This window comes from Saccopteryx bilineata, chromosome 5, assembly GCF_036850765.1.
Source record: "Saccopteryx bilineata isolate mSacBil1 chromosome 5, mSacBil1_pri_phased_curated, whole genome shotgun sequence".
Taxonomy (NCBI): Eukaryota; Metazoa; Chordata; class Mammalia; order Chiroptera; family Emballonuridae; genus Saccopteryx; species Saccopteryx bilineata.
In genome coordinates this window covers 67,134,616-67,158,466 of record NC_089494.1, presented here as the reverse complement: position 1 = coordinate 67,158,466, position 23,851 = coordinate 67,134,616, and the positions used below count along the sequence as shown (strand labels likewise).

Below are 23,851 nucleotides of genomic sequence, written 5' to 3'. Positions count from 1 at the left end.
AACCTTCTAAAGCCACCAAAACAGAAGTGCACTTGCCTTTGAGCATTACAGAACAATGTAAATGCAAGAATAAATAGACCATGATGTGAAGACAGTATAATGGAGAGTGATCCCCAATTCGTCCCATGTGGTTGAAAGTCTGTTGATAAACTGTCTAGCAAGGCACATCTACTTTGTTTTATATCTGTCTCAAAGCTGCACTAGAGCAATCGGGCCAGTATGTCATGTTACTGAGCTAGCTACTCTTCTCACTACCTATCACTAACTATTCTATAAGTATATTCCAATCCTTTAATCCAGGGTTGGCAAACTCTTCCATAAAGGCTTATTAACAGTAAATATTTATGGCTTTGCAAAGCATGTGGTTTCTTTCACAAGTACTCAACTCTGCCACTCTAACATGAAAGCAGCCACAGACAACACATGAATGAATGGGCACAGCTGTGTTCCATCCAGTAAAACTTACCTTACAATAGGCAGCGTGCTGCATTTGGCCCATAGGCCAGACTACAGACCTCTGCTTGAACTATACCCTCAGTAATAACATAAAATTCATAATCAGGAAGAAGATTTAGGAATCCAATTAAAGCCTTATCTAACTATCTAACGATTCTATTATATTTACTGTAACTATCATTATAATACATAGATTTTTATAATACAGTTTAATATTTCTACCTGATGTCTACTTACCATGTGGATAATACTCAGTGATACCTATTTTTATAAAATGGTCTTATAGTCTAAAAATTATAATACATTTGTTCTCAGTATATCATTAGAAATCAGTGGTATTTCAAAATTAAGTACATGAACCAACACAACTAAGTTAATGTAATATTGGGTCAGGCATTTCAGTAGAACCTCAATAAAGTGCCTAAACAAAACCGTTTTTATAAATTAACAAGAGGAAGCAATTAAGAATTTGGCAATGAAAATTGCTCAGCTTTAAAATAAAGGCTTACCATATTATGGTTTACATTATATTTTAATATCGGAAAAGCAGATCTGTAGCACAAATAACATTATACTAAACTTTCTAGCATAAAATAAGATATAAACACAAAAAGGTTTTTCAATAGAATCAGGATACAGCTCACCTACCTGCTACCCAGTCCACTGCAATACCCCGCACTCCATTTTCTCCTATCCCTTGAGTAATGATGTTTGTAAAACCAGACCCATCTGGTCTGATTCTACGGATAGCGTTGTAAGATTTCTCAGAGATGCTAAAATCACACCAGTAAATAAAACCAGCAGATACATCAACATCCACATGCAGTGCATTTCGTCCTGGAATGTTTAAGGAAAGAGAATTAAACAAAGCTCTAGCTGGAACTAGAACTTCTAAATGTCTGTCCTGCCTTTCAATCTCTTTCCCAACACCACCCAGATCTTGGTTTTTTACATTTCCCACAATAAGGAGCACTGGCTGGAGAAACGGCTGACTATGGTTTTGGAGTGGGAAGGTATGAGCTGAGCCTGGAACATCTTACTACATCAAGAAGCAAGGACGCACTCAAACACTAATGGGATCATGTCATGAAAACACAGGCAGTCACTTCAGGAGGTTCTCTCTGGCCGAAGTGGATTAGCTGCAGCATCAAGCAGAGCACATGTGGTGCCAGAACACTGAGACCCTTCCACCACATGCTTTTCCGTCTCTTCTATTCCTCCCAACCCTTCGTTCCCTTCATCCCTCTTTCTTTCTTTTTATTTTTATCATTAGCCTATTTCATATTTTTTGTGATACTACTAAAAATTAGTTCTCTTGTGGTAACATATACCTATATACCTAGAAACCTCTTGGCTCATATAGGAAACAAATAATCATTTTATATGTATATATTCACAGTATATAAGCCTAAAGTGCTGCAAAAATATAGTTATTAAGAAGAGACTAAAATGCCTGACCAGGCGGTGGCGCAGTGAATAGAGCGTCGGACTGGGATGCCGAGGACCCAGGTTCGAAACCCTAAGGTCACCAGCTTGAACATGGCTCATCTGGTTTGAGCAAAAAGCTCACCAACTTGGACCCAAGGTCGCTGGCTCGAGCAAGGGGTTACTCGGTCTGCTGAAGGCCCACGGTCAAGGCACATATGAGAAAGCAATCTAAGATGTCATAGAACAACTAAGGTGTCGCAATGTGCAACGAAAAACTAATAATTGATGCTTCTCATCTCTCCGTTCCTGTCTGTCTGTCCCTGTCTATCCCTCTCTCTGACTTTCTCTGTCTCTTAAAAAAAAAAAAAGAAAAAGAAGAGACTAATGTTGTCAAGTCATTTATTTTCAACTCATCAAATATGTATCAATGAATCAGATTGAAGACTATTTCATTATTATTCTAAATAGTAGTACATATATTCTCTACCTTAAATCTCCATTAATACTCAGAAATAGTATGTAATTCTTCTGACCACCCACTCTGTAATACTTCTTGCCATTTCATGCTACATTCTATGTTGCTCTAGGCCTGTGGTTCTCACTGTGGTCCAGGGATCAGCAACGTCAGCATGCCCTGGGAACTGGTTAGAAATTCAGCTTCTCTAGCCCTACCCCCGACCACTAAACCAGAAAATCTGCATATGGGAACCAGATCTGTGTTTTAAAAGCCCTCCAATTCTGATGTACACTAAAGTTTGAGGGCCACTTGAGACTGCGTCTCAAGGGAATGGCAAGATTCATCATGTGCTGAATCGAAACATGGAGAAATGTTTTACAGCACCAAGGATTTCAACCAGATGGAGTCACATCTCACTTATATTGGAGTTGGCATACCTTGGCCTGCCACTGGCACCATCGCTTCTGAATGATCTGACAATTCCAAGCTAAAACCTCTGATTGCAGACAGCATTGAAACCACAATGAATGAGCTATATGGAGAGCAGGTCTGATGATCAGGATTGAGTTTAAATCCAGTGGCGCAGGCGCATGAGAACAGTCCTCCTGGCACAGGCAGGCAAATCTGCTGACAGGCATTCACATTGTTGCTACAGCCATTTGAGGATCCGGCAGAATCTGAATGAAATCAAAGTCCGTTGGTAACTTTTGACCCCACCTACTTGCCTCTTCATCTCAAACTTTCAAACTTGGGTCACCAAGTGATTCATTATAAAAACTAATAACAAAATATGGTATCTGAGTTAACAATCTAAAAACAATAGTAGAAAGGCTAAAGCTTATACAACTAACACCTAAAGGTATGACAACAGAACCATAGATTTATGTTACATAATAGTTAAAAAATGAAGCATTGATTGTATTTTTCCCACAAATCATGCAACATTTAGGGAGGCCAGTATAAAAATTCTAATTTTTCTTTTTTTTTTCTTTTGCCCTCTTGGCCTATGCACTGGCATTTTAAAATCATATCAGTTTAAATACATGACCAATAGTGTGTTAGGTATTGTCAAAAAATATATTAACTAAGAATATTTAAATATTTTCACATGCAATAAAAATAAATACCAGTGACAACCCAGGTTTTATAGTACAGCAGAAAAAATTGTTTGGTATCTTTGGTTAGAGACTAAAAGCTACAAAATATTTCAAAACTATGAAAATAATCACTAGATCATAATGCTAATTTAAAAGAGGCAAAACGAAAGTTAAATTATTTCTGAAAAGTGTTGTTGAAATAAGCCAAACGGTATTTCTTTTAAGATTAAAAATTCTATCATTTTAACACTTTCCCATCAGTCATCCAATTAATATTTACTGAGCAATGTGTCAGAACTATTCTAGTTATTGGATACAGAGCAAGAAACAACCCAGATGAAATGACTGTCCTTACAGAGGTTACGTTCTAAAGAAAAACCCAGACAACAAACCAATAGATAGTATGTCAGCAAACACTGTGGAGCAGAAGCACAATAAGGAGCAAAAAGTGATGGGGGAAGAATGGGATAAGCTCACTCTGTAGTCAGTCTGGCCTTTCAGGTGCCAGATGAGTCTCTGGCATTTAACCATGCTTAGGGCACAGTTATTTTTAGAATATTTTGGGTAATTTCAATTTTTATGCATGTATATGTACATAGGTCTGAGTATGAATTTGTGTTTATTCCTAAGTGTGTAGATGTGAAGAGAAGTTATACATCCAAAGTTGGGTATACTGCAATGACAAATACTTACTGTGTCTATGGTAAATACGAAGTCCCCTCAGATTTGGAGTATTATCTCTCAAGACTACTTTGTTGGCCCCAGTGGCCTTGTCAACTCTTTCAATGACCTCATAGTGCTCATCGGTATAATAGAGGAAGGAACCGTAAACAGCAATTCCCCAGGGGTGGGAAAGATAGTTTACCAGGACCATTCGATTTGTACCATCCACGTTTCCTCTTTCAATCTAAAAGATCAGAATTTTGTTACTGACTGATTCACAGTGAAATGAAAGAAACATTTAAAATGAATATACCTGACATTTATACAGCACTCTATCCTTTACAGAGACTTTTCATATCTTTTTTCTGATTAGATAGTCACAACTCCACTGAGTGGTAGGTCAGGCAAATTTCATTGTGCCCATTTCATTAATAAAGCTGGAGTTCAAATAAGACAATCAACTTTCTCAGATGGCATGGTGAAGTAATGGGAACTAAATCTTTTTCATCTCTGCATGGGATATGATATTCTTGTCAAAAATACACAATTCATGCCTCCTTAAATATGTCCAGCTGCGGGTCATTACACAGGACTTGACTGACCCTGCATTTAACATCAACAATTTCTGCACCAGGGATAGAAAATGTACTCCGTACAATCATAGAAGATAGCAAGACTGGTGGGGCAAAGGAGAGTGCTGGTATAGCAGGACAGGTAACAAGCCTTAGCCACTGTGACTTGGTAAACTAGAAAGGAACACAAAGAATGAAGATCCTTTTGGGAAATGACAAGAAGTCTACTTCTGAAAGAAAAACAAAATATAACTGGTTTGACTGCATTCCAAAAACTTGTCTCCAGTGCCTCCTTTGTGCCAGGGTCTGAGCTGAATACTGACAAGAAGGGCAAACATGGTCTGGCCCACTGCCTCCCTGGACAAGGGAACCCAGCAGTTGCAAGAGCAGGTTGTGCCTTAGAAATTGACACAGTGCCAGAAGTCTAGTACACAGGGGAGATAAGGTTGGAGGGAAGCTGCTGAGGGAGCAATCTGGACCAGATTAGCTGACCAAGGTCAGCTGAAATGTTTGGAGCTACTCCTCTAAACCAGGGTTCTGGGCTAAGCAATGATCAAACCTATTTGTTGTGGCTTTATGAAGACAAATGTCTCCATCATGAAAGCATTTCCAGTAATAAGGGCCCTGGTCTAGTCAAGGCTAGAGAGAAGTAGCTCAGAAGGGTGGAGATGGCAGAAAAAGGCTAGACCTGAAGAGACAGAGGACAATATTTTGTAATAATTAAGTAAAAACATGGTTATTAGAGTGAAGGAGAAATAGGAGAGTTGTAGCTTAGGAGAAAGGATGGAGAGTCATGCCACTAGCAAGCTCACATATTCAAGAGGACCAAGTAAAGGTAGAAAAAGATAAAGAGGGATATGGTGAGTACCATGTGGGTCATGCCAGACTGTATGCAGAAATCATAGCATATGACAAGAGTTTTCTCATCATTGCACACATTCCAGACAACTCAGAACAATCAGTACAAGCCTCATCAACTCAGCAATGAAGACAAACAGACTACAAGTGTGCTCATACCACTCCTCTGCTGGTGACTGCCCAGTAGAGTTTCTGATCCTCAATATCAAGAGTGAGAAACTCCAGGTGTTCAAGATCTCCAGTGAAGAGGGTCTTTGTAGAGGTGCCATCCATGTTAGCACTTGCAACCTTGGCAGGAACCCCACTGTCGGTTCCTTGGTCTGACCAGTATAGTTTCCTACAACCATAAAAAATAGCAACATTTAATGAAACAGAAAATAGATTAGAGTAAATGGCATCTCTCATTTAAATATTTAAATGAAAATGTGTGAGTTATGGCAGCATGAAAGATACTCCTGATCTTTCCCCTTGAAATTTTAACAGATTGAACAACTATAATGCAGCGAAGGAACTCCAGCTGGGCTCGCCTGAAAAATATGCACACTGAATGGACTAAGGGTGGGATAGGTTGAAAAGGGGGGTATGGAAGATAAAACACACTCTAGGTTAGCTCCTAGCGTGACTGGGTTTGTTTGTTTGTTTTCAACCAGGACTACAGGGAGGAGAGAAGCTTGCACTGTCTGGATTTGTCTGCCAGGATATGGAGAGGGACGCCTGGAGTGCCTGGGCCTCCTTCTGCTAGGAGAAATGGAGAGGTTGAAGGGCAGAGGGGGAGATACTAAATCAAAGTGACAACAGAACGAGGGGACATGGCCAGTGTTCCAGCAGTCTTCCCACAGCTCACACTTGGTTTAAAGATAGAAAAAAACAAAGTGCAGCCACCCAGCCTCCTAGATCCCATCCCCCTCACCTCACACAACTAACTTACAAGAGTCACTCTCTCCTCTGAAAAATAGAAGTGCTCCACATCTGCTCCCCTGGTCTATTTTGATATGGGGAGGAGCACCCGGAGGCCTGAGATTGCCATTGCTAAAGCCAGAAAGCTGTAAAGCCCTTATAACACACTCAACCCACCAATGTGACTGCAGTCCTGTTACATCATTGCTACAGCAACATTTCAGCAGAGGACAGCCTAGGAATTTCACAGAGTTAAAACTGGTAATACAGTGACATCAACTGGAAAAAAAACAGTAACCTCTCAAATCTGAAATTTATTTTTCCTTTTTTTCTCTTTTGAATTTTATTTTCTTTAATTTTTATATTTTTTATTCCTTGTGGGTGGAGGTTTTGTTTGTTTGTTTTGTTTTTCAATCTTTGTTTTTTGTGGGTTTTCTTTTTTACTTGCCATTATTTTAATTTATTTTTTTTGTTAGAGCTCTTAATAATACTACTCTCAAGTGGCATCAAAGAAGAAGAAATCAAATACCATGGCCACACAAGACAGAGACATAGTTTAGAGAAAAAAATTTTAAATCTCCAAAAAAATAATAATTTCAATCACATGAAAAAATTGCAGTTAAATGATAGAGAATTTAAAATTGAAGTTCTGAAAATACTCAATGAGATGCGAGAAAACACCAATGGGCAACTTAATGAGAACAGAAAACAAAACAAATATCTCACCAAGGAGATTGAAACTTAAAAACAGCCCTGGTTAGTTGGCTCAGCGGTAGAGCATTGGCCTGGCATGGGGATATCCTGGGTTCAATTCCCAGTCAGGGCACACAAAAGAGGCACCCATCTGCTTCTCCACCCCTTAACCTTTTGCTTCTCTCTCTGTCTCTCTCTTTCTCTTCTTCTCCCCTCCTGCAGCCATGGCTCAATTGGAGCAAGTTGGTCCCAGGTGCAGAAGATGGCTCTATGGTTTCTGCCTCAAATGCTTTAAAAAAATGGCTCCGGTTGCAACAGAGCGAGGGCCCCAGATGGGCAGAGCATCACCTTCTACTGGGCTTGCCAGGTGGATCCCAGTTGGGGTACATGCAGGAGTCTGTCTCTGCCTCCCCTCCTCCAACTAAATAAAAAAAAGAAACTTTGAAAACAAAGATGAAGAACTCAATACATGAATTGAAAACTGAGGTGGCAAATTTAAGCTAATAGAACAAGCCAGATAGAGGAAAGAATCAGTGACATCGAAGACAGGCAACTAGAGAAGAGGAGAGAGAATCACAAATTTAAAAAAACTGAGAGAGTTTTACAAGAATTGTATGACTCTATCACAAAGAGCAATATAAGAATAATGGGTATATTAGAAGAAGAGAGGGAGAAGAGAATGGAGAGTCTAGTCAAACAAATAATTGATGAGAATTTCCCAAGCCTATGTAAAGAGTTAGAGACTTGAATATAAGAAGCAAATAGAATGCCTAGTTACCTCAACCCAAGCAGACCTACTCCAAGGCACATCAATAAAATTGTCAAAAATCAGTGACAACAAAAGAATCCTCAAGGCAGCTAGGGAAAATAGGAATATAACATATAAAGAAAGGCCCATTAGGTTATCATCAGACTTCTCAGCAGAAACTCTACAAGCCAGAAGAGAGTGGCCCCAAACATTCAAAGTGCTAAAAAAAAAAAAAAAAGAGAGGAATTATCAGCCAAGAATACTATAGCCATCACAGTTACCCTTCAAATACAAAGAAGAAATAAAAACTTTACAGACATAAAAAAGCTGAGGAAATTTATCACCAGAAAATCCCCACTGCAGGAAATATACAAGATGGGTATTTGACCGGATACAAAGAACAAAACATATCAAAACTACAAGTAAAATCTCCAACAAAGTCACAATCAAAACAAAGATAATCTGTGACAACAATAACATAAAAGGGGAGAAGATAAAGATTGACAGTAGCAAAAAAAGGTGGAATGCAGAAGTACTCATAAGGCAAAGGACTTGGCCTGACTTGTGGTGGTGCAGTGAATAAAGCATCGACCTAGAATGCTGAGGTCACCAGTTCAAAACCCTGGGTTTGCTTGGTCAAGGCATATATGGGAGTTAATGCTTCCTGCTCCTCACCCTTCTCTCTCTCTCTCTCTCACTCTGTCTCTCTCCTCTCTAACTAAAAATGAATAAATAAAATCTAAAAAAAAAACATTTAAAAAATAGACAAAAATGACTATATGACATATCAAAATTTCTGGGATGCAGCCATAGCAGTAATAAGAGGGAACTTTATATCATTACAAGTTTATATCATAAAACAATAGAGATCCTAAGTAAACAACCTAACATCACATTTTAAAGAACTAGAAAAGGAAAAACAGAAAGTCAGCAGAAGAAAAGAAATAGTAAAAATTAGAGCAGAACTAAATGAAATAGAGAACAAAAAAAAAAAACTATAAAAAATATTAATACACTAAAGAGCTGGTTCTTTGAAACGATCAATAAAACTGACAAACCCCTGGCTAGACTCACTAAGGAAAAAAGAGAAAAGACTCATATAAATGAAATCCAAAATGAAAGATGAGAAATTACAACAGAAGTCATAGATATACAGAGTATCATAGCCACATACTATGAAAGATTATATGCCACCAAATTCAACAACCTAGAATAAACAAATAAATTCCTAGAACTATACAATCTTCCTAGTCTAAGTTAAGAAGAAGTGTAAAACCTAAATAGACCCATAAGCAGGGGGAAAATAGAAACAGCCATCAAAAACTTCCCAAAAATGCCTGACCAGGCGGTGGCGCAGTGGATAGAGCGTCGGACTGGGATGCTGAAGTACCCAGGTTCGAGACCCCAGAGGTCGCGCGCGGGCTCATCTGGCTTGAGCAAAGAGCTCGCCAGCTTGGACCCAAGGTCGCTGGCTCCAGCAGGGGGTTACTCGGTCTGCTGAAGGCCCGCGGTCAAGGCACGTGTGAGAAAGCAATCAATGAACAACTAAGAAGTCGCAAGGCGCAACGAGAAACTGATGATTGATGCTTCTCATCTCTCTCTGTTCCTGTCTGTCTGTCCCTGTCTATCTCTGCCTCTGTAAAAAAAACAAAAACAAAAACAAAAAAACAAAAAAAAACTTCCCAAAAATAAAAGTCCAGGACTAGATGGCTACACTAGTGAATTCTACCAAATATTCACAGAAGATATGATACTGATCCTTTTCAAAATCTTCCAAAAAATAGAAGAACTAGCAATACTCTCTAACACATTTTTGAGGACAATATAACGCTGATACCAAAACCTGGCAAGGATAACCTGAACAGCCAGTAGCACAGTGGATAGAGCATTTGCCTGGGATGCTGAGAACTTAAGATGAAAACCCCAAGGCTGCCAGCTTGAGCAGGGGCTCATCCAGCTTGAGCTTGGGACCTTAGACATGACCCTTTGGTAGCTGGTTTGAGCACAAAGATCACTGGCTTAAAGCCCAAGGTCACTGGCCTGAGCCTAGTCACTGGCTTAAGCAAGGGGTCACTGGCTCAGCTGGAACCCCCTAGTCAAGGCACATATGAGAAAGCAATCAATGAACAACTAAGGAGCTGCAATGAAGAATTGATGCTTCTCATCTCTCTCCCTTCTTGCCTGTCTATCCCTGTCTGTCTGTCTATCACTCACTAAAAAAAGAAACACCTGGCAAGGATGACACAAAAAAAGAAAACTACTGGCCAATATCACTAATGAATAAAGATGCAAAAATCCTAAAGAAAATACTAGCAAATCAAATACAACACATTTAAAAAATAATGCATCACGATCAAGCAAGATTCATCCCAGGAGCACAAGGATGGTTTAACATATGTAAAACAATCAAATTAATACACTACATCAACAAAACAAAGAAAAAATTCATATTACCCTATCAGTAGATGCCAAAAAAGGCACTCAATAAGATACAACATCCTTTTTTTTTTTTAATTTTATTTATTTATTTATTCATTTTAGATAGGAGAGGGAGAGACAGAGAGAGAGAGAGAGAGAGAGAGAGAGAGAAGGGGGGAGGAGCTGGAGGCATCAACTCCCATATGTGCCTTGACCAGGCAAGCCCAGGGTTTCGAACCGGCGACCTCAGCATTTCCAGGTCGACACTTTATCCACTGTGCCACCACAGGTTAGGCAACATCCTTTTATGTTTAAAACATTTAATAAAATTGGAATAGAAAGAAAGTACCTCAACATGATAAAGGCCATATATGATAAACTATCAGCTAATATTATATTAAATGGTGAAATAATGAAGGCTTTTCCTCTAAAATCAGGAATGAAACAAGGTTGCCCACTCTCTCCAGTCTAATTCAACATAGTCTGGAAGTTTTAGCCAGAGCAATCAGGCAAGAAAAAAAAAAAGATACCCATGTCAGGAAAGAAGAAGTAAAGGTATCACTTTTTGCAGATAACATGATCCTGTATATAGAAAACCCCAAAGACTTCACCAAAAAACTATTAGAAACAAACTAAAACAGTAAAGTTGCAGGATACAAAATCAATATACAAAAATCTATTGCTTTCCCATAAGCTAATGATGAAACTTCAGAAAATAAACTCAAAAAAACAATTCTTTTTATAATTGCAACAAAATAAAATAAAATACCTAGGAATAAATTTAACGAAGGATGTGAAGGACCTATATACTGAAGACTATAAAGCATTATTGAAAGAAATTTTAAAAAACACAATGAAGTGAGAAAATATCCCATGTTCATGGATTGTAAGAATCAGTATAATTAAAATGACCATATTACCCAAAGCAATATACAAATTGAATACAATCCCCATCAAAATCCCAATGTCATTTTTTAAAGAAATAAAACAAAAAGTCACCAAGTTTGTATGGAACCATAAAAAACCCCAAATACACAAAACAATTCTGAGAAAAAAGAATAAAATCAGAGGTATTATACTACCTGACTTCAAATTATACTATCAAGTCACAATAATCAAAACAGCATGGTATTGGCAGAAAAACAAACATACAGACGAGTGGAACAGAACTGAGAGCCCAGAAATAAAACCACATATATACGGACAAATAATCTTTGACAAAGGAGTCAAAAATACACAATGGAGAAAAGAAAGCCTCTTCAATAAATGGTGCTAAGAAAATTGGAAAGCCACATGCAAAAGAATGAAACTTATAGTTTGTCCCCTTGCACAAAAAGTAATTCAAAATGGATCAAAGACCTAAATATAAGATCTGAAACAATAAATTACATAGAAGAAAACATAAGTACTAAACCCATGGACCTTGGCAGTAGAAAACAATTCATGAATTTGACCCCAAAGGTAAGGGAAGTAAGGCAAAAATAGATAAATGGGACTATATCAAACTAAGAAGCTTCTGCACAGCAAAAGAAACTGACAACAAAACTGGGAACAACAAAAGGCAGCCAACCAAATGGGAGATATTCACAAACAACAGCTCCGATTAGGGGTTAATATCCCTAATATACAAAGAACTTAAAAAGCTCAGCAACAAACAAGCAAACCATCCAATTAAAAAATGGGAAGAGGATCTGAACAGACACTTTTCCCAAGAAGACATACAAATGATCAACAGGTGTATAAAAAGATGCTCATCTTCACTAGTTATTTGAGAAATGCAAATCAAAACTACAATGTGATACCACCTCATACCTGTTAGATTGGCTATTATCAACCAGACAGGTAATAACAAACAGAGAGATTGTGAAGAAAAAGGAACCCCCATTCACTGCTGGTGGGAATACAAACTAGTACAACCACTATGGAAGAAAGTATGGTGGTTCCTAAAAAAACTAAGAATAAAACTACCATATGACTCAGCTGGGTATCTACCCCCAAAACTTGAAAACATTGGTAAGTAAGAACACATGCACACCCATGTTCATCACAGCATTATTCACAGTGGCCAAGATATGGATAGCGTCCCTCGATAGAGGACAGGATAAAGAAGATGTGGTACATATATACAATGGAATATTGCTCAGCCATATTATGATGAGACATATTGCCATTTACGACAACATAGATGGACCTTGAGAACATTATACTGAGTGAAATAAGTAAATCAGAAAAAGCTAAGAACTGTATGATTTTACACATAGGTGGGATATAAAACTGAGACACATAGACATAGATAAAAGTGAAGTGGTTACCAGGGGAAGAAGAATTTGGGGGAGGGGGAGGGGAAGGGAGTAAAGAGGGACAAATATACGCTGACAAAAAAATAATTTAGCTTTGGGTATGCAAAAAAATAATTTAGCTTTGGGTATGATGGGTATGCAGCATAATCAAAAGTTCAAATGCTATAGTAACACAGTAACATTTACCTGAAACCTGTGTACTCCTATTGACCAATGTCACCCTGTTAAATTTAATTTTCTAAATAAAATTATTTTTAAAAAAAGAAAATGTGTATTTCTTGTCCTCAAGATGCATACAATTCAATGGAAAAAGTCTGATACATCAATATTTTTAAAAAATACAATTTGGAATAGTACTTAACTAGTATCAATATCTTTATATTTTCCAGTTATTATTGGGTTAGAGGTCATTTTAAATGGTCTAAACCAGGAGGATATCATCTACCATTGGTGGGTGATCCTTTAGCTTGATGAAGTAGGTGGAAACTTATGACTAAGAAGGAGCCTACATCAGTAGTCAGTCCTTTTCAAAGAACCACATACTGCCCAGTACACTGGGAAGGACAAAGCTAATGTAAAAGTTGTCAAGTACTTCCCTGCTCACCTCTTGAGCTTCTTATTTAATTCTCTAAATTGTCATCTACCACAAGACCAGCTACTTTCTTATTTAATCTGATTTCTTTGATGAAAAAATTTAAAAACAGGAGAAAAAAACTGAGTAACACTTTCCTGAGAATGGAATTCCATTGGCATACTTATATCAAGATATACAACTTTTACCTACTTTTTCATTTCACAATGAACGAGACTCAATATGTACATATGAACCCCAATCACCACAGAGAATTGCCAAGTCCATAATATATGAAAGTTCATCAAAGTATATGAAGGGTTGCTTTCCACTTCCACTGAAGACATATTTCTTGACTTGAATCCAAGTTTTTTAATTTCTATCTCCTCTCCTGCTATAGCCACAATAAACAATCCTCTTATACTCTTTCCTCATAAATCCTCAAACTCCTTAATCCCAATTATCTTTATTTACATACCTCTTCCATCAACAGTCTGATAAATCCATTTTAAACCTCATCTTCAAGTCTAAACTTCTCTCCCTCTAACTTCTCAAATTTGGAAATTCTTTGCTTTGATAAACTCTTCCATCTCATCCCTGCTCCTATTTTATTTCTCCTTTTGAAGCTCCTTTGCCTGAAAACCTTGCCTGAGCTCCCAAACCTCCAGGCCTTCTGTGCCTGGACCTCATATGTAACCAAGTTAACAATCTTCTCATTTATTCTCTTGATTTCCCATTGTGCCTAGCTTGCTAATCGCTAGCCGTGCTTTTCTGTCATTATTTTCTTTCTCCTCTTCCATTCCTCACAACAAAACTTTGCTGAACAAAACCACAAAAACTCTCATGAATTCTGAGTTCACCCAAAATTTAAACTCCCCAACCCTAGCTGAGAATAATCATCACTCGCTCACTGGGTAATGTTCTCCTTATCGGTTTTTTCAAGGTCGTTCCTACTCTAATTCTTGGCCCATAATTTTCACTCTCATTCAATTACTTTATCACTGATCTTTTATCTGCCCTTAAAAATATGCTCAGGCTTCCTTACTCTAAATTTTTTTTTCCTGTTACATTTTAACCTACACACATTTATCTTTTTTCTAATTTTTCAATACCAAACTCCTAAAAAGAGTGGTACCTTCCTTTCTTTCACTTTCTAACTCCTTTATCTCTCCAATGAACATCTCTTTCAAACGACACCAGCAACTCCTTAATCTCCTTAATTGCCTCAACCCTTTATTACTGATCATCCACAGCAATATTTTTCTGCAACTAATTTAATAACATTGACAATAACTTTCTCAAGATGTTGTCTTTACTGAGCATCCAAGACATATCCATGAGTCTCTATTCTGTTTCTTCTCCCAGTTCCTCTGACAAAATCATTGCCTCCCAATCCAACTGGGCTGCTCTTAGTTACTCAACATGGCCCTTTTCAGCCCCTGATCTTGACTTCCTTACTTGATAGAATGGAAAATACCTCCAAAGCCAGCTCTGCCTAGTGAAATTCTATCACTAGATCCAGTCCAAATAACATCACCTCCATCAAGCTTAAAATTTCTCTCTGCAGAATTCTCATCCCAATTTTTTTTAGCCTCTTGTATGGATTTTAATCATACACATACTTGGGTTACTGGTATTTATGTATAGGATTTACCCAATTTACTAAGATATAAATTTTTAAGGTTACAAAAATTATACATTATGTCTTCAATAATCTTAGTATCTAACTCATATACCACCAACCTTAGCAGAAACTGTTTTCACTTGCCAAAATCAATGTCTTCCTCTTCTTTCTTGATAAAAAACTGGACTACATGTCCTGGCTTCCTTTAAGTTACCTGAGGCCTTGTGACTGAATTCCAGCCAAAGCAATGAGAGCAGAAGTAGTAAGCACAACTTGTAGGCATGACCCATAAAAATTACCCAGGACATTCCTGAATATTCTTCTCCTTACTGCTCCAAAGATGTCAACACCCAGATGACCTTGAAAGCCTCCTACTGAAGACTTCATCAGCCTGGGTCCCTCAATGACTTGTGTAAAATAGAGCTTCTCCTAACTTCTGTCCAAACTCTACTGCTCAAATGAAAGGCAAATAAACTTCTACTTTTTTTTTGAGCCACTATACATTTTAGAGTTTGTTTTAATACTTAACTGAACCTAACTAATAGACCACACAAAAATGGAAGCACAATAAATAAACATTTGATGAATGAATAACACATAAGCTCAAGTGTCAAAAGTGGAGCTTTAAATTTTAGATGGCCTTTCTTCTATAAAGGATAACTGAAAATTAGGAAAAGCCACCAATCATAGAATAAAATTTTGCTTTTAGTACCCTTTAAGAATTGAGATTGATTCACACATCATCCTAACTTGAAGCAGAGAGCTAATACAATTTACTTCTTCAGTTCCCTTCCAGGCCTGAGAATCTGCGGACTATCAACCAGAAAGTCAAAATCTACTTGAAGTGAAATACTGTATTTCCTCATGTATAAGACACTCCATGTATAAGATGCACCTTAATTTGGGGGCATGAAATTTGAAAAAAAAATTACATAAAGTTATTGAGCTCAAGTCTTATTCATATAAAATTCATACAACTCCTCATCCACACAAAAAAAGTGAGAAATGCAAGTAAAAGCATCTACAACCACTGTGTAAGATGCACCCAGATTTTAGACCCCAAATTTTTTGGGGAAAAGGTGCGTCTTATACATGGGAAAATATGGTAACTACTCTTTTTAAAAGTCAAACCTCATATTTCATCATTTATTGTTCTAGTTTATAATACAGTACAAAACAACACTGACCAAACAGAGCAGAGGACTCAAGTCTCTATCAATAAGTTTATTTTCTCCTGTTCTCCCTGTTCTCAACTTCTTCCACTCCAATTCTGAATAATCTGTCTTCTTTATTTATTTATTTTTTAAGTGAGAGGAAGGGAGATAGTGAGACTGACTCCCACGTGCACTCTGACTGGGATCCACTAAGTAACCCCTGTCTGGGGCCGATGCTTAAATCAACCAAGCTATTCTTAACACTGATGTTTGAATCAACTGAGCCACTGGCTGCAGGAGGGGAACAGGGAGAGAAAGGGAGTGGGAGGGGGAGAGAAGCAGATAGTCACTTCTCTTGTGTGTCCTGACCAGAAATGAAACCCAGGACATCCATATGCCAGGGTAACACTCTATCCAATGAGCCTACCGGCCAGGGCCCTGACCAATCTTTCTGAAATAGATTTGGTTCCATCACTCCCTTCCTCAAAATTCCCTGCTTCCTCCTTATTTCTCTAAAGAATCAAGTGCAACCTCTCAGCATGACATTAAAGCTCTCCATGCCTTGTATCCAAATGACATTATCGGCTGCATCTCCCATCTAGTCAACTGCCCCCTACTCTAAGCCCCTTGCTCCAGCCCTCTGCACAAGCACACTGAGTACTACCACCATGCTTCTGTATCATCAGTGCTCAGTTGGCTTCAAGTACCACTCCCTAATTATAACCCATTCTTCACCTACTAGACGCCTTCTCATCTTCAAGGTCTCTTTCCAATGTTATCTACCCCTAAGAGTTTCCCACATTCACTCATTCAGAATGTATTAATTTCTTGTACTTCCATTTTTAAATTTCTGAAAGCCTTGCTTATTTAGAATTAATTTTCACTATTAACTTAAAGAACACAGAACAAAATACATATTATATCCTTCATATTAAATATACCACAGAGCGCCTGACCTGTGTTGGTGCAGTGGATAAAGCATCAACCTGGAACGCTGAAGTCACCGGTTCGAAACCCTGCACTTGTCTGGTCAAGGCACATGAGGGAGTTGATGCTTCCTGCTCCTCCCCCCTTCTCTCTCTCTCTCTCTCTCTCTCTCTCTCTCTTCTCTAAGATGAATAAATTTAAGTAAAGAAATAAAAAAACAAATGTAAAAAAAATAAGAAATATACCACAGAGCTACCTCTCTTCCTTACTGAGATCTATATTTTTCAAATGTTGGCATATAAAATCAAAAAATGTCCTAGGTTTGAAATCTTCCATTTCATCAGACCATAACATTTACAAGAATGGTGCTGTATAGAAGGCTTGAGCCGTTTATTAAACTCACCCATTAGCAGGATCAACAGTTATGCCAACTGGAAAACCAACTCCAAGAGCTGTCCCATCATTGGTAATTAGTGTTTTTCCATATCTGACATCTCCCCGGAGTGTCAGAACCTGTAGCGATAGATTCACTTATTAGAACTGAGATTCATAAGGGGAAAACAAAGCAAGCTGATATGGAGGAGAACTTGAAGCACAACAAATTCCAAAGTATGATTAGGGATGAATTGGAGGATTTGCATGACATTCAAATAATTCCTAATTACATTTCTGGGCTATAGGGATAAATAGCTCAATAAAAAATAAGAGTAAGAAAAGCAAAATCACCTGTCAAATTCCTCTTTTTAATTCACCTAAAAGTTCAGGAGAGGAAATGTACATGAATAAAAGAAAGATTTAAAGAGAAGGTAGAGAGTCACTGCTAGAGAGAAACTACAAAAATGCCTTCAGAAAAAAAAAAAAGAAAAGAAAACTCTGGGACAAATGGGAACCCCACAGCTGTCCTGCGTCCCAGTTGACTGGGCCACAGCACTCGGTCGCCCATCACTGCAAACGCAATTGATCAAACAGTGTGAATTCACTCAGTCTTGAGGCACGTTCACCTTCCTCTGAACTTCGTTTCTTTATCCTGAAAATGTGGATGACAATGGCACCTTCTGAATAGAGCTCACAGGACAATGAGATAGCACATGTAAAGCGCTTAACACAGAAACTGACACAAATTTATTTAATAAGTGTTCCTTATTTTTAATGGTGGCACCTATTGAACACTTACTTAGTCTGTACCCAGCATTACACTAAGCGTTATTGGATATCCTCAGGATGATCCTGTGAGATAAATACCATTACTCTGCCCATATTAGAGATGATGAAAAAGAGGCCTACGAGGATTGACTGCCTTTCCCAATGCTATCTATTTTTTATTATTATGACCATTATGTTATATAATCACAATGTTAACAGAACCCTGAAACATCACAGAGTATTATGAATTACTGGACTAGAGGCCGTTTTTTAGGAGCAAGACTATTTTAATACGCATTGAGGAAGAAATAACTAATAAGAAATAAGAAAATGTCTGTTGATTTGCATGAAGGTTTTTCTATAAAATTGCTTTTTCATGCAAATAGCTATTTGTGTTTCTGTGTTTATGTTTTTCTTTCTGCCCCTCTTTCTGTCTCTACATGTATTTCTCTCTCTTCTCTCTTCTCTCTCTCTGTTTCTCTCTCTCTCTCTCTCTCTCTCTCTCTCTCTCTCAAATACGCATACACAAACCCTTGTCTCCCTCACTCTTCTCTAAAATTTTCTCATCCACTTGGACTAAGATGATTTTCATCTGTTCAATTTGTCTCTCCTTGCTCTGATTTCTCTGCTTTTCCCAGGCCGGAGGCTCTTCAGTTCGCAGGGAGGTTCCCTCCTGGTTCTGTGGACTGCGGAGTAGAGCTCTCTGTCTCACAGCCATTCTGTCTGCTTCCCTTCTCAGCTGCCAAAGGGCTGTGAGTGAGTGGGCACACAGCTACCCCTAGTGGAACACAATTTCTTAAATGTTTCTCTTTCAGCCTGAAGTTGGAGTAAAATGCGAATTACTCTTATGCTGGAACGAATATTATGCAGGTAAACAGTAAGTGAACACTATTGTTTTTTTCAGAAGCAATCTAACATTGTCCTGGAAGAGGCACAATTGATATCACCAAAGGAGAAAACCAATAAACACACTAAAAGGGCAATTTGCCTTTGAATCATTATTCTTGGAAGTCTGGTTATGAATATTCTAAATATACTAAGTATACCGATAACTGGAGGGAAATAGGACACTGTGTTCACAGGCCACCTTAGTGTCATGAACTAGTTTTACTTACTGAGCTATTAACCCCATTTTACAAATGAAGAAAGAGAGGCTCAGAGAAGTAAAGTAATTCTTCCAAAGTTGAACAGCCTGTGAATGGAGGACATACAGTGCCCTTCCCAGGCACAAAATGCATCTTCATATCTCAGGGTCTTGATAAAGTGTTTTTTCTCTACCTTGGTTGTCTCTTCCCTACGTCTTTGTTTGGCAGTGTTAAATACTGGTCATCCTTCAAGACTCAGCTCACCAATAATCACTTACGAAAAACCTGCCATTCTCTCTCCCACACTTTTACCTCCACCCCCAACCACAAAGTGCCTGTATTCACTGCTCGGACCATATTTATTATTTATTACACTGGATCCAAGGTATCTCTTGGTGTCTAGCTCCCAGGTGTGAGCTACCTAAAAGCAGAAAAAAAAAAAAGTGGTTTATTTATGTCTGAACATCCAGAACTAACCACAGGACTAATCCATAGAAAGCATTTTCCACTGTTTGTTGAATGAATGAGCAAGCAAGCCAGACTCAAAGCCACATCCTTGGGCTCTAGAGCAAATTATCTTTACTTTTACCTCACTGCACTGGGGCAGAATTACAAACTTCAGGCTTCTATGGGTAAAGCAGCCTTACCAAAACATGCTCATGCACATGCACACAGTCATTCTTCAAATCTGACCTTCATTTTGTCTAATGCTGATGAAGACACGTACCCTGCTTTGGGAAAACTATGAGTCTAGAAGGGGAGACTCCCATTTACAAAGCATCAGACCAAGATATAGAATAAGAGCATAACTGTCATTTGGGATTAAGGCAGCTTTATATTTAGTGGAGTCTAGAGCTGTGAGCTCCATATTAAAGGTCTTAGGTAGCAAATTTTGCTCATGTTTTGACTGTGGAAGACTGATATTTTTAGCTGACATTATGAACAAATATCTTCTGTCACTGACGAAGGTGGTTAAATAAAGCCAGATTGCTGGATTTGTGATTTATAACAAGGCAAATTTAGAACACCACCCAGGAATTCGGCAGTGAAATTGACTGCTTAAGCCAAATTCTTAATTTCTTTGGCCTTCAGATTCTTATTTATAAAACAAAGGATTTGAACAAAGACCTCCAAGTTTCCCCTCCTGTTAATAGTTTATGATTCTACCCAGTTTGCTATATTCTGGGAGATAAGCATTTGTGCATACTGCTAAAGTCCCTCTCATTGTGAAAGATTACTACACTCGCCTGCCCTTGGGAATACTAGGAAGACTAAAGGAGATGCATTTGTGGAAGACCTTAGTAAACTGGATAGCACTGTCTGCCCTGAGCTCATTTTATCACAATGGCTATAAATTAGCCACTTGGCTGCTGTGTGTCTTCCTCATCTTTAGTATTTATCTTTCTGAATGCCCCCAAGGAGTAACTAACTTCTAGCTGGTGCCTAACCCACCAGCTAGAAGTGGACTGTCATTTTACACAGCCCTGCTAACTTTCCCTTCACAAGGCCTTCCCTTTGCTTTAGAAATTTTCACTTTCAAAATTATTATGAATTAATAATCTCTTACATGGTTTAACTTTGTCCCAGAGTGGAGGAAACCAATCCTAATCAAATTACTTCTGATTTACTCATGTGATTTCATACCTGCACCCCATCTAGAATTTCTTCTGGGAATTAGAGTAAAAAAGAACAGTTATCGCAGAGAGGAGAGTATCAAAGGAATTAGAATCAAGTTTCTACTTTCTGTTTCACTGTTAGAAAAACTATATTGGAGCCATAGAAAGATTTCCATCTTAAAACAGAGGTAACCTATAAATTAGGTTTAAGACTAAAATAACATTGAAGATTTGACGAGAAAAGATAGTGAAAACTCCCCGACTACTATAATCTTCCTTTTATGCTGAATTCATTACATAACTTTTTTTTTTTTTTTTTTTTTTTGGTATATTTCTGAAGTGAGAAGCAAGGAGGCAGTCAGACTCCCTCATGCGCCCGACTGGGATCCACCCAGTATGCACATTGGGGGGGGGGGGGGGGTGATGCTCTGCCCATCTGGAACATTGCTCCCATTGTGACCAGAGCCATTCTAGTACCTGAGGTGGAGGCCATGGAGCCATTCTCAGCACCCGGGCCAACTTTGCTCCAATGGAGCCTTGGCTGCGGGAGGGGAAGAGAGAGATAGAGAGGAAGGAGAGGGGGAAGGGTGGAGAAGCAGATGGACACTTCTCCTGTGTGCCCTGACCGGGAATCAAACCTGGGACATCCACACACCAGGCCAACACTCTACTGCTGAACCAACCGGCTAGGGCCATAACTTTTTATTTATCTTTTTATATATTTTTATAAAAGATCTTAAATACTCCCATAGAAACAAGTTATTATTGGTATTCAGGAGGAAACAAAATAGGGCAGTAAAATGGTCCAATAATTTTATTTTTCTTAAGTGAGAGTAAGGAAGATAGACTCCTGCTTGAGGCAGAGGCTCCATGGAATCTTCCTCAGCATCAAGGGGTGATGTGCTTGAATCATTGAGCTATGGCTGTAGAGGGGAAGAGAAAGAGAGAGAAGGAGGAAGTGTAAAGTGGAGAGGGGGAAGAAGTAGGTGGTTACCTCTCTTGTGTGTCCTGACCAGGAATCAAACCCAGGACTTGGTTGATGGTCTACCACTGAGCCAACCAGCCAGGGCATCAAGAATTTATTTATTTATTTATTTTTAGCGATGGGGGTTAGACAGGGATAGACAGACAGGAAGGGAAAGAGATGAGAAGCATCAACTTATTGTTGCGACACTTTAGTTATTTATTGATTGCTTTCTCATACTGCCTTGACCAGGGGGCTTCAACTGAGCATTGACTTCTTGCTCAAGCCAACAACCTTGGGCTCAAATCAGCGACCTTGGGTTTCAAGTCAGCAAACTTTGAACTCAATACAGCAACCTTTAGGCCCAAGCCAGCAACCATGAGGCTATGTCTTTGATCCCACACGCAAGCCAGCAACCCTGAGCTCGAGCCGATGCACCCACACTCAGGACAAATAATCCCTCGCTCAAGCCTGTGATCACAGGGTTTTGAACCTGCAAATAGGGTCCTCAACATACCGGGCCAATGCTTTATTCACTGCGCCGTTGCCTGGTTAGGCCCCTGTTTTTAAGTTGGTTTTCCTCCTTAGCTTCAGAGACTCTGACAGTTAACACTAATATACCTTCACTTTTGTTTCTGCTTAAAAAATAACTTCAGAATCCATGAGAGCATTTCTGAGAACAGAGTCTACATAAATCAGAAACCGGTTATTGTGTACATAGTATTATGGAATCATTACCTCAATTGACTGAGTTCCAGGATTGGTGTAATAAAGGTTTCTTGATATCCAGTCTAAGGCCAGGCTCATGGAAGAGCCCAGATTTGACAGAGGAACAAACACTGTCCTGTTAGTGCCATCTGTCTTCACTCTATGAATTTCACCCTGGAAAGAAAGACAAGGAGAAGGGAGCTGTTTCAAGGCCACAGACACTCCATGAAAACATTTCCTCCACTGTGGCTACTGCCAGCTGTTTGTTTCTTTAACACTCTGCAGACTTGGAGACAAGGCAAAGGTTTCACACCATTGGATGACCTCCCTGTGTATAATATATTGCTCACAAAAATTAGGGGATATTTTATCATTTCATATTTATTTTTATTTTGAAATATCCCCTAATTTTTGTGAGGAGTATACTATTGCGAGCAACACTTTGAGAATATGGATTTTTGCCCTGGCCAGTTTGCTCAGTGGTAGAGTATCAACCCATATGTTCAAGCCCCAGCTTCAATTCCCGGTTAGGGCACACAGGAGAAGCAACCATCTGCTTCTCTTTCCCATCCCTGCTCCTCTTCCCCTCCTGCAGCCATGACTCAATTGATTCCAATGGCTCCGGACACTGAGGATGGTTCTATGGAGCCTCCACCTCAGGCACTAAAAATAGCTCAGTTGTATAGGCCCCAGATGGGCAAAGCATCGGACTCAGATGGGGTCCCCAGGTGGATTCCAGTCGGGGCTCATGCGGGAGTCTCTCTATCTCCCCTCCTCTCCCTTAACTAACAAAAAAAATTTTTAATTAAAAAATAAAGAAAACACAAATTTTTAAGTATGTCACAGTAATACACAAGGCTATCTCTGATATTGGCTATAAAGATATATGTTTCTTAATTGCCACAATCCAGAGTCATAAAAATAACCCAAGTCACAAGTGTGAATCAGGTGGCCAGGAGTATATCTTGCATAGAGCTGACAAGTATCAAACACAAAGATCTTTCCTTCTCTTCTTCATCTGTATTCTCTTTGCCCCTTCCCCATCCTCACAGGTTTCTTTCCTATAGGATGAGAAAGGGACCCAACAGGAAAGCAATTGGAGAAGTGTTCTTTTTATCCTCGAGGCAAAGGTTCTGAATGAAGGCCCCAGCAGTCACATCAAATGTTTTCCTGGAATTCCCTTAGGGAACTACTGCATTTTGTCTTGAGTTATGATCATTTTTATGTTAGTCTAACAACTTCTACAAGCTTAAAGCTCCTTATGAACAATCTTTGCAACTGTTGGTTCTAAGCACATATTCTGCAGTTGGAAGCAGCTAGTTCGGTGCAAGGCAAACAATAAGCTCTTAATAAGGACTTGCTGAATGAATAAAGAATACCCAATAGCTGAAGTGCACTTATTCTAAAGCAAAAGAGTTTTCTGATCTTTGCTCCTGGGCAATTGCCCATTTACATCCCTCATTGAATCAAAA

The 23,851-nt window shown here is 38.7% G+C and overlaps 1 protein-coding gene across 1 annotated transcript in view; it reads right to left on the bottom strand.

Annotated features, from left to right (window-relative positions):
- LRP2 (LDL receptor related protein 2) overlaps positions 1 to 23,851 on the bottom strand; it is a 255,526-nt gene that overhangs the window by 83,903 nt on the left and 147,772 nt on the right. Inside the window, exons 33-38 of the mRNA XM_066279296.1 lie at positions 22,410 to 22,553; positions 17,267 to 17,376; positions 5,691 to 5,868; positions 4,132 to 4,345; positions 2,779 to 3,018; positions 1,105 to 1,293 (exon numbers count right to left, since the gene is read on the bottom strand). Of these exons, the coding sequence (XP_066135393.1) occupies positions 1,105 to 1,293; positions 2,779 to 3,018; positions 4,132 to 4,345; positions 5,691 to 5,868; positions 17,267 to 17,376; positions 22,410 to 22,553 (1,075 nt within the window). The remainder of the gene's footprint in view (positions 1 to 1,104; positions 1,294 to 2,778; positions 3,019 to 4,131; positions 4,346 to 5,690; positions 5,869 to 17,266; positions 17,377 to 22,409; positions 22,554 to 23,851) is intronic.